Source organism: Henckelia pumila, chromosome 2 (assembly GCF_033568475.1).
Source record: "Henckelia pumila isolate YLH828 chromosome 2, ASM3356847v2, whole genome shotgun sequence".
Taxonomy (NCBI): Eukaryota; Viridiplantae; Streptophyta; class Magnoliopsida; order Lamiales; family Gesneriaceae; genus Henckelia; species Henckelia pumila.
This window is the reverse complement of record NC_133121.1, coordinates 139,817,791-139,835,255: the sequence shown is the minus strand read 5'-3', so window position 1 is coordinate 139,835,255 and position 17,465 is coordinate 139,817,791. Positions and strand designations below refer to the sequence as shown.

The following is a 17,465-nucleotide window of genomic DNA, read 5'->3' as shown; positions in this document are numbered from 1 at the left end:
CTCGATCGGTAAGATCTTACCGATCGATCGGGCAAGTTTTCAGAAAAACAGAAACTTGGCTAAAACTCAGTCGCTTGATCGGTCACATCTTACCGATCGATCGGTGACAGTTCTGAACTAAAAATACAACAAAAAACTTGTCCAAACTCAATCCAAATCATGCATAAACCAATACATAATTCATCCAAACACCATACAAGTTTCAATGCAAGATAGTTCTAGGGTTATACAATCTCAAACTAGTAGAACATGCTTCAGTCTAGCTTATTCAATACAAAGCATAACGAGTACGAATCCAATATAAGTTTGATTACATAGTCGACTTCTAAAACACCAAGGCCTCACTCTATCAAATCGACCATCTAGCCATGCGATCTCTAACTCGGTCCTACCCCACCTGTTGCTAAGCACATATACAAAGACAAGACAACAGCCGGATAAATCCGGTGAGAATACAATTCCCAGTAAAAGAGACAAAACATGTATATCAATTAATATATCAAAACATGATATATATATATATATATATATACAAGACAAGCAATTCCAAAAGCATGTGTAAACTCAATTCAAATGCATAAAATGCAATGCATGTCTTTAAAATCTGGGATTATCAAGTCTGGATAATCACAAGGTAAAGGTTCTCTGCTCTTTTTCTCTATTGGGATCCCGAGGATGAAATATCACACAAATCACACCGAATCTCCCCTCGAGGTGGATAGTGCATATTTCAATCCTCTAGACTCTGAAACAACTATATAGAGTTAAGTCGGTCATTGCAGTAAATCGCCTGTCAATGACCCATACTATAGTTCTCAGAACGTCTAACTCAAAATGAAATAAAATCCATTGGCTCAATATGAATGCAATGCAAATCATAACTCATTCAATAAATTCAAATAAATCAATTAACATGCAAGTATGTGATTTTTTCAAAACACTCGAATCAAGTCGGATTCGAGTCACTCGTTCCATTCCAGTCTAAGTCGTCTTATACCTCTTCTTTGATTCAACGTAGCTTCCAATCTCGATCAAGCTCTAACAATACTTCGACGATTCGAATCCTGCCAATTCTGAACTCCACGATCTTCAGTCAAATCTGTACGGAGAGATAAACGAGTACAATAACAATCAATCAATTCAAAACAAATCCGAAATCCCTATAAAAATCTTAATTCCAACTACTAAATCCAAAATCTCAAATCGGCGGCATAACGGCTATAAATCGACTAACCGAAAACTACAGACAACAAAAAGTCAATCCAATGCAACTCCTAACATTCATAATTTATCCAAAACAACTCAAAATCCAACAAACACTTAAACCCCATTTTCGAATTACACTCCAAAAATCATAACAATTCCGAACGACGCTCTTTTTCAATTCCGTCTGAGAATAAACGATCTATCTTAGCTCAAGAACAACATATCCGAATTTCATCCGATTCTAACAACATCCAAGAATTGAAGTATACTGGATCGAAGAAAAACTTACGGCATAACAGAGCTCTCGCAGTCGTGATCGCAAATATGTCTTCAGAATGAAATTTTATCAGACGGATCGATCGAAAACTGAAATCACAAAGCTTGAAAAATGGTTTGGGCCCCTTCAATGGAGGAGGCGGCTAAAGGGGAAGAGGATGGAGTGAAGGAGGAGCCAAAACAAGCTATAAATATCTATTAAAGTCCAAAATTGCGTTTTAATTCCTAAAATTTTTGAAAATTGCAAAGTAGTCCCTGATCAAATATAAGTCGATCCTCGAATTCTATAATCTCTGATTATCTCAAATAAAGTCAATTAAGATAATTTTGGGGCGTCACACTAGTATAGTTTAAAGTACACAAAGTCGGTACTATTGATATTCCTAGATTTTTTTATAAGAATGATTTAATTGTTATTTTAAATATTCCCATGTATTATGCAAAATTCTTGAAATTTTTAAAAGAGGAAGTAAATGCTTTTTAAAAAATTTATATATACAATCTGAATATGTTAATTTAGCCATAATCAAATCTACAAATCTCCAAATCTCCAAATCATCAAATATTAAAATATGATTTCACGAGGAGATATATGACTTGATGGAGTAGATGAATATCTGAGCAGTGGTCATGGATTCGATTTCTCTTACCAATACCTTATCGGATGAGTTTGTTATAGAAAACTCATAGAGCTTGCTCAATATAATTTACATAGTACTGCATTAAAAGATAGCGGTTTCGAGTCATATGTTATATATATATATATATATATATATATATATATATATATATATATATATATATATATATATATATATATATATATTATATTTATATCATTAAAGATGTGAGGTTGATTGGTCTGTTGTATGGACAACCCCCGATTATTTTGCCATTTAATAATATTTAACTACCAAACTTTCACTTTCTTTCTGTCCATCAATAACTACTCATTTACGAAGTCATGTTTATAAAACTAATTCTTTTATTATAAAAAAATTACTTTTCAAGATTGTTCTTTACATTTTTTTTAGCTTTTCGCTAACAAAAATTGAATGTATAAATAAGTACACAATGCTACATGCGAGTACTAGTATATAATAAAATAGAGTAGATCTCATGTAATACGGTCTCAAGGATCCATATCTGTAACACGAGTCGATTAGATTGATACAAGAAATAAAAATTTATATTTTTCATTAATCATATCATTAATCATATCGACTCAAAGATTCGTTTTATAAAATTAAGTTGTAAGAAGATCTTTCCGGAGTTTTATGTTTAAAAATATAAATTTCATATATTTCTGTTGTGACTTTATGCTAAGGAAAGTTTAAATACGTATTTTTTCCAGATTTAAAAGTGCTTTTTGAACTTTGAAATATTTGGGTACCTGACGACCTGACCACATAAGAAAAGGCGTACCAAATTATAATCTTTTTTACGATCTTTACGAAATTATTTGTTGATTAATTAAGGCCCCACATAATGTCAAATCAAGTTGATGTATTCAATTCTTTGGTCCACACATTGATATTTGATAGCCTTATTTGTTTTTAAAAGAAATGCTACACCATAGGGTTTGTTAATTATATGGAGAAAAAGAGAGCGATTTGAATCAATCATTCTTACCGTGATCTTGATATCAGAATCTAAACTAAATATATTATTAAAAAAACTCACGTTCGACCGTATCATAGAACAATTTTGTGAGATTTTTGATTTGACGCAGAACATAAAAAATATTAAATATTATTTTTTATTACAAATAAAAACCAGGTTAATCTGTCTCAGACTCATTTTGTGAAATCGTATCACAAGATAACCTCATATATCATTGTTGAGTTTGTGTTACCTTATCTAATCTAAATAAATATATTTATATGCTGGAATAAAGTGTATGTGATTTTACCAAAAAATATAACAATGGACAATGGAGAAACTCAATTTTTCCTAAAAAGATCTCGAGTATCTCGATTTAATTAGCGATCCTAACAAATGCACCTCGAATAATTTTCCTTTTAACATTTCATCGACTTACAGTTCATAATAATTAGATATATATGATATTCAATTATATAACAAAATAACGTACCATTTGATAAAAATTTCACATAGTTGATGATAACCGTGTTAAATTTACGGGATAGTATAAAAATCATGTTTCACTCGTCTCTCAATAGAAACGATATCAATGTTTTTAATCCTTCAAGTTGGTCTATTATGAGATGGTTTTACGAATCTTTATCCGTAAGACAGATCAAATTCACTCATATTTAGAATAAAGAGTTATACTTTTGATGTAAAAATATTATACATTATCATGTGTGACTCAATTAGAAGATCGTTCTCACAAAATTTACATGTGACATCGTTTCACAAGAATTTTCGTGTAATATTTTTTATTTATTGATTGTTTTTTAATTCTAGTACATTATTTCTTTCAATATTATAATATTTTTCACTTGATATTGTTAAAAACTTCTTTTAAGTAAAATAACTAGTACTACTACTACTAAAAAAAACATAGTACGTGAATAAATAATTTTATATTTTTTTTCCACTCAACTTTTATAATTTGACTAATTACTTATATAAAAAAAAATTTTATCTTAGAAAATGATGGCGATTAATAACTATTAATTCTAGTATATATGACACGAATATAAATAATCACCAGGTGCCCGTTTTCTTTTTTACAACGTTACTAGCAAGAGGCTCAAACCTCAAGAACCCTCGTAGTAGTAACAACATAAAAAGAATGGAAATATTATAAATTTTATCAAATATATTTATCCTTTTCCCAATTTTGATTATCTACTTATTAAAATCAGATCAAATCCTACACATATTTTTTTTTATTTTTGCGAATTTTACTCATTTTTTTCGCCAGATTGTTGATTGGTACTACACAAGTAATTAGTTAATCAAATCAAATTATCAAAATGTACATTTGAGTATGGCTCATCCGATTATCGGAATCTCTCTCTCCATATACTTTTATTTTTATATTTTATCTAAATGTTGATGGTGTATAATAAGTCTTTTTATTGATTAAGAGATATGATTGCGATAATACAAGACTGGATTTGTGGCATCCAAAACTATGGAAAGGGATCGGGGGAGGGGGGAGGGGGGGGGGGGGGGGGGTTGGGGGGACAACAAAGGTAATCTCCTCTTTTTTAAATTTTTTTTTTTCGAAAGGACCTCTATTTTAATATTAAATATCTTTGTAATGTGTATTTTTCATCCTATGTTTTATTATATATGTAGTGTATATCTATTTTATAATAGTTGAGGGTATCATAGAAACTTTTTTGGTATATTAAGAACATACCAAAATATTATTTCATAATTACCCTTCATGTTTTACATTGATTTCTTTTTTTTTAACTCTAAACTAGTGTACCTTACACGCGATGCGTGCATATACATATATTTTTTCGTGTTAATTAATTTTCATGTTATTTTTAGAAGCACATGATAAATTAGATATTCAAAATTTTAACTATCTAATCTAATTTTTTTTAAAAAAAAAACTATCTAATCTAAAAATTAAAAAAATATAAACAACGATAATGAATGTCATTTTGGTAAATAAGATTGTTTCTAATGGCTAAAAAAATAGGAGACTATATAAAATGATTAATTTGTCTAATAATTTAAATTTTGTTTATAATTAATTTAGGATATAATCGTAATTTCGTCTCAAAATTCACCAATTAATTGAAAGTTAGTTAATTAGAGGGTCTCTATATAATAATATATTTAAAAGTTTCATATATTACTCTTCACATCCCCAACCACTAACCAAAAAACAACTCCCATTCTGACATCTCCAATACTTCACGTCTCAATTTAATAAATTAGTTCTTCAAATTTACTTCTTGATTACAAAAATCAAATTTTACTCCACGATAATTATTTTTCAGTAATTTGTATGTGCACCGGTTACTAATATTATATAATATTTCGCTGCTTTGATAATCAAAATATAATGTATCAGTTCCATCCCATTATTTAATATTTCCCTATTTTAGCATACACCCGACCCTTGCAATACGATTTACGTGTTAATTAATTGTTTGATGCAATAATTAAAAGGGTTATGCTACATGTATGCATAGAGTTAGACATTAAATTACACATTACATAATTATCCTACGATCATTTTTGGAAGATTTTTTTAAAATAAAGCACGCAGAGATAATTTTATAATCTCAGAGCGAATGCATAATCCAATGTATAACATTAAATGTACAATATTTCACATAAAAATGCATCGAACACATCAGCAATATGCCAATATCTAGTTTCGTGTCACCACAATATGACACGCAAGTCAACAATAATCATGTCACCCTTATCAATATCTCAAAAAACACCAACTTATCGGACTAAGACCAAGCTTTTTTCTGACGTACAATAAAAAAAAAAAAAGAAAAATGTTAGATACATCTTGTAGTGGACATCTTGGCTTCATCAATTTATAATTTTTCTCATTAAATACAAAACTACTTATGATAAAAAAAAATAAAAATCTCGTTCGTAATATAGGAAAAATAATTTTCAAAATTGTGTGGTTCAAGTGAAATGGTGTTATATATAAACGGCCCACGTCGTAGCCATGACGACTAAGCACGAGGGTCCATCCCTACTGTGGAGACACATCAAACAAGATTAGGGTTTGGAAAAAGACAAATAATTTTGAATAAAATTTTTGTTAAAAAGTAAAATATTAAACAAGTGCAATAAATACTCACTAAACAATAAACTCGTCTATATATATATGTGTATTATATATTCAAGAAACACCTTCCCCACAGCGTGTGTTCCCCTAACCCTTTTTCTTCAAAGAAGCCCCTTTTGCTTTTTCTTTGTTCCTCGCAGAAAACAATCGAACTCGGCTTCAACCAGCGCCTGAATTAATATTTTAGATCATTATGAGCATATTTATTTCATTTTCTTGTGCTTTATTTCATTGACTTATGGATATTCTTCGGGAATTTGCTACGTTGTAAATAATTTAATTTGCTCGACTTTTTTTTGTATGTGGTTCTTTCTAGCTTCATCGTCAAAGATGCAAATTCTGCTGCCAATCAATATCAAAGAATATGAATCCATCTTTATTTCTCTTTCTGTTAAGAGTGGATGGATTTGTCAGTTGATTCTCAAATGAATCCGATTGGAAGAGTTTTTAAATCTTATAATCCATCAAATCGGGTGTTTCTGCTTTATCGATCTCTTCTGTTAATTTTATTAATCTTCTTTTTCATCCCACTAGGGTTGTTTTTGTACTCCTTTTCCTTTGATTTTTTTAAGGCCAAAGATTCTTGTGTGCACTGCTAGGTACTGAGTATTTTACCCAAAGATCGATGCACATAACTTTCAAGCCTCCCCAAATCTCAAGCCGAATCCCATTTGACAGATGAAAATTGGTTGAAGGGTTCTCTCCGAAAATCCAAAAGATTTAGTTTTTATGCATGGATCTACACATACAGTCGTGGTTTTCTGGTGTAGCATCTTCAAGATTCACATGCAAAGGCATGGTGCTGATTGATATCGAACTTGATAGTAATCATCTTTTCTTGATTATGAATGAAAATCTTGGATCCGTCCCTGTTCAGCGATGAGAATCTTGATGATGCTGCATCGGCAATAAACGACTAGGAATTGCCAAGCGAAAAGGGGTCGGTCTCAGGCACGTTGGAGCAAAGATAGCAAAGCCCGCTGTTTTCCTGCTCTTGATTTGATTCTGACAAAGTAGGATTTTTTTTGGTATTTTGTGTGAAGTGAATATTTTATTAATTTTTATATTGTTCTTTAATTAATTAGTCGAGTTGGTTCTGTTTCAAGAAAACTCCATTCTGAATACAGATATATCTTTTACTGCTCCTCTCTGAAAAAAAACCTTTCATGAAACTATCTTCTGTATTTCTTTTTTTTTTTTTCTTATATCAAGAAAATTAATCGAACGTGATTTGTTTCATTGGTAGTGAGTATTTCTTGCTTGTTACACATCATTCTTTCTGATTTTTCAGGAGAAAGTAGATCATAAATTGGAGGAAACTCAAATCGGCCGAACGCATTCATCTTGAATGGTCTCAGCAAATTAAGATCAAATAGGTAAGAATTATGATTGATGAATTTGTATTATTTTCCTTCTGTTCATAATGTTTTCTTGTCTTATTTGGAGGATTATCAAACAAACATATTTCTCACAAAAAAGTTGAGATTTTTTTTTTTCTCTTGAAATTTGATAATTTCTTTGAAAATTTCAACATGATAGTAATGTATACGTAATGGCCGGGACTTGCTTTTTACAAGCAGTCACAATCTGCGGTGCATTTGGACCTACACTCGAGCATTATGCAACTTGGCCTACTCATGATATGAACTCCTCATCCAAAAGTTATTTTCTTCAATTTCTAATCTCCTATAATGCCACTGTTCCTTTTCCTTTCCCAAAAATATACTTCTATTTTTCGACCAAAAAATCGCGCTTATTGTCCCATTTTATGGGAATATCAAGATTTCAATCACGCTTATTTTCACATTATACATGGGAATCTCCTAATTGTTTTTTTTACCTATATAATTTTTCATAGATTAAATGAAACTACAAATTTCAGGTCCTTTTATTAGTTGAGGCAATGATCTCTCGTTTAATTTCTGCTTCGTTCATCGAATATCCTGTTTACTTTGTGTTTATTTATATACATGGCTGATGGCACACACGCATTGATTTTGTTGAAAAATTATTGATTGTACTATGTTTTGAAATTTACTTCCATTTGTTAATATCATTCATTGCGCAAGAAAATAATGATCGGCCTCGTTTTTGTACTATCGGCATGGCATGTATGTGTCCAGCGATCCTTAAAAACGTGTAACTAGTTATAAGTAGGTACATTAATAAATAAGAGGTTGTGGAAAAGGTTTGGGTATAAGCTTGATGTTATATTATAACCGGAGTAACACTCTCATTGTGACTTAATACATGTTCAATTGATGTGTATAAAATTTAATTTGAATGTTTCTCCAGGTGCAGCATAAACTCAACCTTCTCTGATGAAGATATTCATAACTATTCGTACTAGCAAAATATGTATATATATCGTTGTATATTATTAAACGAACTCATTCACTCGAAAAAATGACTGTTAACTACTAAACACATGTGAGACCGAAATATCATTTGATAATAGTTAATAAGAGATCTTGAGGGTTCTCAAAACCTTGAGTAATGTATGGCACAAGTGCTTGAAATTGATTTAGAATGTGATTGAACATGAGGCATTTTGGTATATTACTCGAGGGTATGTATAGTATATACCAATGTTTCGAAATAAATATTTGAAACATTGTATACAATCAAAACATATTTATTCATCGTGTGTATTTTTGTTTACATATTTTAATCCACTAAACCCTAAAATCTAACTAAACTGTCTGATAGGAAGTGTACGGTTCAAATCGTAGGTCACAAAATCACCATACATATACGGAACATAACCGAGTCTGGCAACCAGAAGTTAATTTGTCCACATTTGTTAAATCTTTTCTCACTTCTCCAATAATGAATCTCAAATCGTCTCACGGATTTTATGTTGTGATCAAACTCCAAGTACGTGTTAGAGGACAGACGATAAGAAACTTTTTTTGGGTGCACGCAGATAAACAAATAGAGAAAATTCTAAAATTGGTCGTGCAAATCTGACTGACTGTTTACAGACTTTTGTTCCTCTAATTGATCAAATTTTATTCTTAGTGCGATAAATTAGTTTCGAATTTTTCACATTCAATTGATTTTCAATTGAGTGATGATATAACGTCGGACATGTTAGTAGTATATATGTCGATAATCCAATCCGAAGTGATTCCGGATCAAATCCTGTTCCCAAGATGCATGTTGCATCGAGCATGTATCTGTTGAACAAAGATTGCAATTCGATTATCCAAATTATGTGTTAGCTTATACTTAACGTAATTGAAATCCAAAAGCTAGCTAGTCATATGGTGGTTATGATTCTTTAAAAGTAATTCTAATAAAAAGGTCAATGTGCCCACAGAGGCATATGCGAGTTGGTAAGGCCTGAGGTTACGTGGGAAGAGATTTCCCAGCATTGCGAGTTCGATCCTCGTGTGGAGCATATTCACTGCTGAAATATTGTGGGGTATGCTCTGGGGATTGATCATGTTGCTCCCTCCTTCAGGTCCCTGCCGCTCGTGCACATGCCTCGATTTAATCTCTGCATGAGCCAATGAGCCTCTGACTCATGTGGAATGGAGTCCCTTTCGGGGTCAACCATTTTTAATAAAAAGATCAATGTTAAAATCACTCTAATCACTTATTTATCAAACACTACTCAACTTTGATTTTTAGATTTTCACATTTGTTTTCAAACACTACTAACTTTTGATTTCTTAACTTTTTTATAATCTATAAATGTAATCACTTCTTCAAAAGCATAATCTTTTGCAAACGATCCCTAAATATCGAAATTCTAACTAAGTAGACGAACTTAGAGCATGATTGTTGGAGTTTTGGGAAAGTAAATGCTATTAGTCTTGTGTAATAAAAAAAAGGGGAGATAATAATTTGTGCCCACAAGCCCGATTAAACATTTGAAAATTGTTGTTATATGTTTATCAGCTAATTTATGGATCTTTGAAAGTTATGAATTTGGTCAGAAGTCGCTGGAAAACCAGCTAGCTCCACGTACGGATCATAAACGCAAGGCAAGAAAGGAGCCAATATATAGTACCAAGTTGTTGTAATGGATAATACATGGAGCACACCAAACTCAATCTTGACACAGCTGGTTGAATATGTGATCAAAATCAATTGAGTAACATACACATATTATATAATTCTTAGTATTTTTGGGCGCAAGCTAATCTGATCTAAAATCCCGTTGTGTATTTTAGTACTTCTAACAATACTCAGTTGCTTACATTTTGAACATGTCAAAATCAATTGAGTAAGATACACACACATATATATATAATTCTCCCGTTGTGTATTTTAGTACTTCCCCTACAAAACCCAGTCGCTTACATTTTTATTATAAGGAGTATTAAAACACATAACTAGGTTTTAGAGCAACTCGTTTGGTATTCAAAGATACCATGCACATCTTCGAATGGGATATCAAAATATTTACACTACTTGTAGAATCACTTTATTATAATAATATAATGCATTCCATTTTATGAATAATATCATCATATGACTGTATACGTAAGATGAAGTGTACATAATAATGATTGGAGTATAAATAAAATTCATATTATATTGTTATTATTATTACTCAATTTATGGGGATTTATTGTGTTATAAAATCAAGGAAAACCGTACGGTGGTCCAAGCATATATGGGTGGTCCTAGATGCTTAGCGGCATATGTTATGTTTGGAATAGAAACGATGAGTAAAAAGAAGAGATTTGCATGCAAATGGACCATTTTTGGTCGGTTTCAACGTTAGATATAATTTTCAGGGAAAATAAAAAAGTTTCAAATCCATTTAATTCCTTTTTTAACCAAAGCTTCTGGGAAGTCAAAAGAAAATGGATCACTTGGCCACCTCCACACACACACACACACACACACACACACACAATGCGAAAGTGGTCGATACTAAACGAAAGGCATGCTAGCTATACCTACCTTTATATTAAACGAAACATGTAAACGAAAATGGTAGATATTAAAAGTGTATATGAGTCTTCAATTCTAGCTCTTGAACAATTCATGTTCGGGGTAGGAAGCAAATGCTATGCTATTTATACCTACCTTTATACTAAACGAAACATGCAATGTATGCCGAGTGCGTAATTCACTTGAATTCAACCAAACTCGATTTAAAAAACAAATGCATAAATGAGGTTATGGATCCTCCAAGCCGAGTAACGTCTTATGGCAGACAATGCATTTTGGTCCCCATCCTTGTGACTGTACGTATATCGCATCACGATTCACGAACCAATTCCCATTCGAGATAAACTTGCGTTATTCTTATTGGTTATTCCTCAACGCAAGTCATTTGGATTCGTATACACTATCAAATTTTTTTAAAAAAAAAAAATCGAAATCAACAGGAAAAACAAATAGTTTGACAATATAAAAACCCTTTTCCGCCAAAAATATATATATAAATTCCAAAATTTTCATTACGCACGTCATGAACTTGATCCACCTTTATCAAGATTCAAGAGTATAGAATTTGCTAGATTACCGACTCGATAATAGATCAGACATTTCTGTTTAGGTCTGTCTAAAATTGAAAAGCAAGAATTTAGATGTTATTCTGTAGCCAGCAAAGATATATATATATATATATATATATATATATATATATATATATATATATATATATATGGCACAACACAAACTCGAACTAGAATAATGGGATGTCTTCCACCAAATTAAAACACAAGTTCCAACAGTTCACTTGGTAGGGATAGCATCAGATTGAAGTTCCGTCCGCATTTGCTTCATGAGTATCTCTTCAATCCCATCCACGAAGCTTGAGATATTATGGCGTCTAGACGCATTCATCGAGTTCGCTGATTCCTACAAAATATATGGCACATAAGATCAGGCCGAGAAAATGATTCAGTCCTTAATAGTACAGAGGGAAACAATATGTTGGCTGAAATTCAAATTTCCTTGAGCTTTACACAGTAGTTTTCTAGATAGGTTTTCACTCATTTAAAAAAATATATTTGCATTCCGAAGCAATGATGTATGATATGATCTGATGAGAAGCAAGAATCAAGCAATAATACTGCTCACCACAATAATGCAAAGGCCGGCCAAAGAAATCTCTTTGGATTGCTGGCTTGAGCTCTTGAGTGATATTAGCTCCAAGGTAGAATTTAATGTTGGCCAACCTTGAGACAGCTTTATGAAAGCATCAATCCCACCAACCATATGAGCTACTACCGTGTCTTCTTTATCTAGGTACTCGAAAGAGTGCCTGAAACAAAACAAAGGGCAAGAAACTGATACGAAAATCATATGGTAATAATCACCTGATCTTTCCACTTCTACGTGGGATCCATGTAGGGTGAAATGTTAATTATCAAGAATTATGCCGTGGGCCACAGCTGAAAGTATATAACAGAATAAAATCATAGCACTCAAATCAAAGTCATCCATGGTTTTAGTGATAAAATAATTAACAATTCTCATTCAACCGCCAATATAAAGGGAAACAATATGTGCTTAAAATAACCAAGATCAAAACTAGCATTGTGATTTAGTATACCTTAACTTCTTTGCATTCTTCACAACTATTCGTCTAAGGGAGGAAAGAGAAATTCTATCTTGCACCCTCCTCACAAACCACTCTAGGGAAGATCTGGTTCTGATTACTGCGAATGGTGGATGAAGCAACCTGGATGCAGCAACAACAAAATAAATTTCAACTGTAAAAAGACGTGTATGCATAGAGACTGCAGAGAATAATGTTCACAGTGATGGAGTGGAACAATATAAATATTAAAAGCAGAAAGGTCAACTTAAGTAGGGAAGTCCGAACATCATTCCACAATTGTTTCACTAAAACATCGATCCAAAAAGAAATCTAGAAATGATTTCTGCACCGTGAAGTAGTTGATTTCATCCAGAATCTAAAGGTATTAATTTTAGACAAATAAACAGCAAAGAGTTTTCTCGAACAGTAATGAGAGACAAAATATAATTTGCACAATACCTATGGCAAAATAAAATGGATAACACACAGTAGAATGCAGAGATTTTAACAGGAAAAGAGGGGGGGGGGGGGGGGGGTTGGGGTGGGGTGGGGTGTTTATAAAAAAAAATGAATTTAATTATATACTAGTGACAACAGAAGTTGCACCTTGTTTGAAAAAATAAGGAGGCACAATTTCACCATCAATGTTGTGGTTCTTTCATTCAAAATAATTATCCGGTGCTTAATTTACTCGAGTTTAGGTCCAACTCATTGGCCCTGGCAAACTCTTCATGCAGGCATGGATATCATCAATCAAAGAAAAGAAATCGAATCTGCCACCAACTAGTTACTTCCTGTTGCGGCAACCTTGCGTATTTAACAAATTACGGATATTATCTTTTCAATGAATTTTGCAATCGGTCATAATCCATAAGCCCCATTGTGGACCTCCTAGCACATGCTAATGAACTTCAGTTTGAACACGAAGCAGCATCAAAGCCATTAGCATTTAGTAAGTTCTGTAAACAAACATATTTGTTACATAGTAATGCATATAAGGCAAACACCTCTAATCACACTCAAAGGTTTCGCCAAATATGACCATAACTATTATCTTCACCAGGTAAAGTAAACTTTAACAATTGTCAAGCTTAGAATCCATAGAGATATTGGAAATTTACAGGCCTAGAGGCTAAAGGCAATCCATCTTATCAAAAAAGTTTACAATCCATGTAAACGAGAAATAAAAATATAAAAAAATAAGAAGTTCCAAACGATCAAATAAAGTACCAACCTGAAAGACCTTGCAGCATCAACGATATCACCTATGTATATATCATTTGGGAAAACCTTCAGAAATATCCAAGGCAGCAAATATAAGAATGACGAACAAGTGATGTCGTGATGATCTTAAACATAATAGCAGCAATAACTTACGAGGTCGTCTTCAACCACTATTTCAAAAGTAACTTTCAATCACTTGGGAGATGAACAAGGTTGCAGAAAAATAGTGGGAGTTGACAAAGAATGCAAAGTATATGTTCAGTAAAACCACAAGATAAACAAAACACAGAACATCAGTTCCAGAGTTTTTCTGCCATCAGATTGCCTAAAGGACAATAACTATGGCTCTTAACAATCATTACAGTGTAAAGCTTAGGTTGCAAGTTTATGACCATAAGAAAAAAAATCGAAATACATGAAAAGTTGTAAGATAGAATGCTATTTTAAGATGTGGTTATCTTGCTAAGAAAATTAGATAAATGGCCAGAATAGCAATGAATATGATGCCATGAGTTTTATTTATAGCCAGATGTTACCCAGGAGTTGAATCGATAAAGTTACAGGCATCCAATTTTAAAAGAAAGAAGAGTGATAATTTTCAGAAAAGAGTTTTATAGCAAATGTCAGGCACTGAGGAATTACCCAAGTCCATCAGGTACATGGCATCATATGCCACAACACTTGTGTTATCATTAGAACAGATAGACTTAGGCAAGTTCGTGGCATTCTCACCTTCAAAGAATTTAATGTGAATCATGATAACTAATTTCAAGTATCAGATTCAGTTTCTGTAAGAATATTGTTACTACACATTTGATTGAGTAATGCATCACCTTCAATGACTTTAAGAAGTGTCCTTACCTCAACATTCTTTAGTTCAAAGGTTCCATCCATAGTTTCTATTGTCAATACATGATTCAGTTCTGGCACAATGACACCTTCTATTTCTTGCTGGCACAATACACTTTCTAAATTTGGGATGTGTGTCTTCAAGGACAATCTAATGTGGTTTCCTTCAAAGTCAATTACTCTGAGACCAGTCAATGCATCCTCAATTTTCTCTACAGCTTCAAACCTGTAGTGAAAAGAGTAATCAAATGTCAGACCACGGATTAAAAAATAATAATGGATTCCATTCTTTCTGAAAGATAAAACCTCTGAATACTCGAATCCAGAGCTTGCAATGACTTCAAAATTGTCTTGTTCTTCTCAATCAGGTGATTGAGTTCCAACATCTTAATGGGGAACAAAAAGGCAAAACTTAAAAATTGATTTAGCATGCCAACAAAAAAAAGTAACAATTAGAGAAATGGTATAATTACAATATCATCCATACTTTTCAACGAAACTATTTCAATGCAAATGCAAAAAGGTGCATGTCTAAAACAAACCACCATGAAGCTAAAGTAGAATAACTTAGAAATCAAGGTCATGTATTAGAATATTGCAGGTGCAAATGTGTGAAGGAAATTCACATATGACTAATCATCAATAAGCATCAAGAGGAAAACAACAGACTTTTAACATCTGAGATAGAAAGACGTTCCTTTTCAGAAACATAATGGAAAAATATGCACAATAGTTTGTCAAACAAAAATACAAAACGGGCAAATGCTGTAATAAATAAAACCTCAAAACTAGAGTCATGTGCATTTGAAAGGGTTTCCTTAGATGCTGCCTCATGAGAGACATTTGTTTGCTCATCCTGTTTTTCTTGGTCAAGTTTCTGCGCCAAGAACAAAGAGTTTATAGCAGAAGTGCTAACAGATAATAAGCAGGAAACAGATTCCAGACGCAAACTACAGCAAAGCACAGTTCAAATCACCTTTCCTTGCCTACCGTTGCCTCAACATGCAGGAAAATTCAAACGATATAAGGTTATCATGGAAACTAATATTAGGATAGATAAGGTTTTGATCTATTAATAACAAGAAGTCCTGGCTATACTGAAACTCCATTATTTGGTTACATGAAGATTCAAAGTTCAAGTCAAAATCGCTGCATGGTAGCTTTAAAATATACTTCATCTCAACAGTACAAGTTTTGAGTGCAAGACTTTATGCCCTCCAGATTGTTTTAATGCCTGTTTCATGAGAAAACTGCCTACTAGCAAACGTTCAGTGTATCTAATATCTTGCCTTTATACGTGTGTGTGTGTGTGTGTGTATAACCCTTTCAGTAGCTCGTAACATTGAGAATCACAATAAAATACAAAGTGCAATACCCAAAAGGCATGACAACAAACACAACGTTAGTGTTCATACTTCATACATAAACCAAAAAAACTATTTGATGTTGAAAAATTTATCAAACAGCAAATCGCAGTCAACATATTTAAATATTGAAATGACATGCAACATACCTGTGACTCCATAAAGTCCAAGGAACAACCTAATTTTTCCAGTTCGCACTCCAATTTATCATTATCTGCAGAACCAAAACAATAATAACAATATCAATCTACATGTATAACTTAACAACATAAAAACACGAAAATGCACACAACAAACAATGCTCATCGAAAACCACATTATTTGGGGAGAGGGGACGAGATCGGGACCGGTGGGAGGAAATAAAAGAAAGGCTTCTTACCTTCCACGCATCTTCTTAAAAGCTCTATGATTTCGTTCTCAGTGTTTGCATTTTCTCCCTCTACTGCATTCAGTTCCTTCTTCAATTGCTCCAATAATTCATCTATATTTTTACAATAATAAACCAACGTCTAGTTTTAACAAAATGGCAAACATCTAATTACAGGCAATACCACCTCTGTGGATACCCAAATATCTGGTTGGTGGTGTCAGCTAAAATTTTATAAATCACACAGATAAATGGTTAAAGAAATTATGAATTAGTCTAAAGCTACACAGTTCATAGCTAAATGAACATTCGTTATTGCAAATTTGCAATCAAGTACTAGTTAAATAGTAAACAACGACAGAAACAAGAATAAGATCAATGAAATCCTCACCAAGGTCTTCATTCGCCAACGAGCTTACATCCGAAGAACACTCCGAGACAGCCTGACTAAATTTCCTCTGAAAGATATGAGAAGCGACCCGATTTTAACATCGGAAAAACGAAAAATAGAGAAATTACTATCAAGCACACGAGATTTTCCATTTCAACTACCTCAAGTTCGATTATGACGTTGAACATATTTTCCTCATCCTGGTTGCTAAGTTCTGGATTTTCCGAAACATTTCGGAGCTCCAAGATTCGGCTGTACATAATAAGAAGAGCAAATGAACACCGAAAAAAAAATCTAAAACATATATATATTTTTTTTAAAAAAAAAGACATCGAGCTGAATGTAGGTTTGGTGTTTGAAGAATTACACCTTCGGAGAGAATTCAGATCGACTTGCTGCGAACGAGATTCAACATTTGGTTCGCTCATATTTTTTCCCCTACTGACTAAATTCTAAAATTCCCCACTCATTCTTCATTTCTGGGATTGATATTTTTTTAGCTATCGTTTCTTTTTTTTTTTCTTTTC

The 17,465-nt window shown here is 32.6% G+C and overlaps 1 protein-coding gene and 1 long non-coding RNA gene across 2 annotated transcripts; both read right to left on the bottom strand.

The window, feature by feature from the left end:
- Window positions 1-327: 327 nt before the first annotated feature.
- Window positions 328-1,625, bottom strand: LOC140879538 (uncharacterized). Its single transcript, XR_012149450.1, has 3 exons — window positions 1,496-1,625; window positions 998-1,099; window positions 328-397 (listed from the first exon to the last, which is right to left on the bottom strand). It is a non-coding gene; the product is annotated as an uncharacterized lncRNA (long non-coding RNA).
- Window positions 1,626-11,843: 10,218 nt separating this feature from the next.
- On the bottom strand, window positions 11,844-17,465 carry LOC140883927 (uncharacterized). Its single transcript, XM_073290551.1, has 12 exons — window positions 17,308-17,465; window positions 17,100-17,190; window positions 16,939-17,005; window positions 16,560-16,661; window positions 16,330-16,394; window positions 15,598-15,693; window positions 15,123-15,202; window positions 14,829-15,042; window positions 13,978-14,033; window positions 12,756-12,884; window positions 12,281-12,464; window positions 11,844-12,058 (listed from the first exon to the last, which is right to left on the bottom strand). Exons 1-12 carry the CDS (start codon window positions 17,364-17,366, stop codon window positions 11,933-11,935), a joined length of 1,269 nt encoding a protein of 422 aa, XP_073146652.1. The 5' UTR covers window positions 17,367-17,465; the 3' UTR covers window positions 11,844-11,932.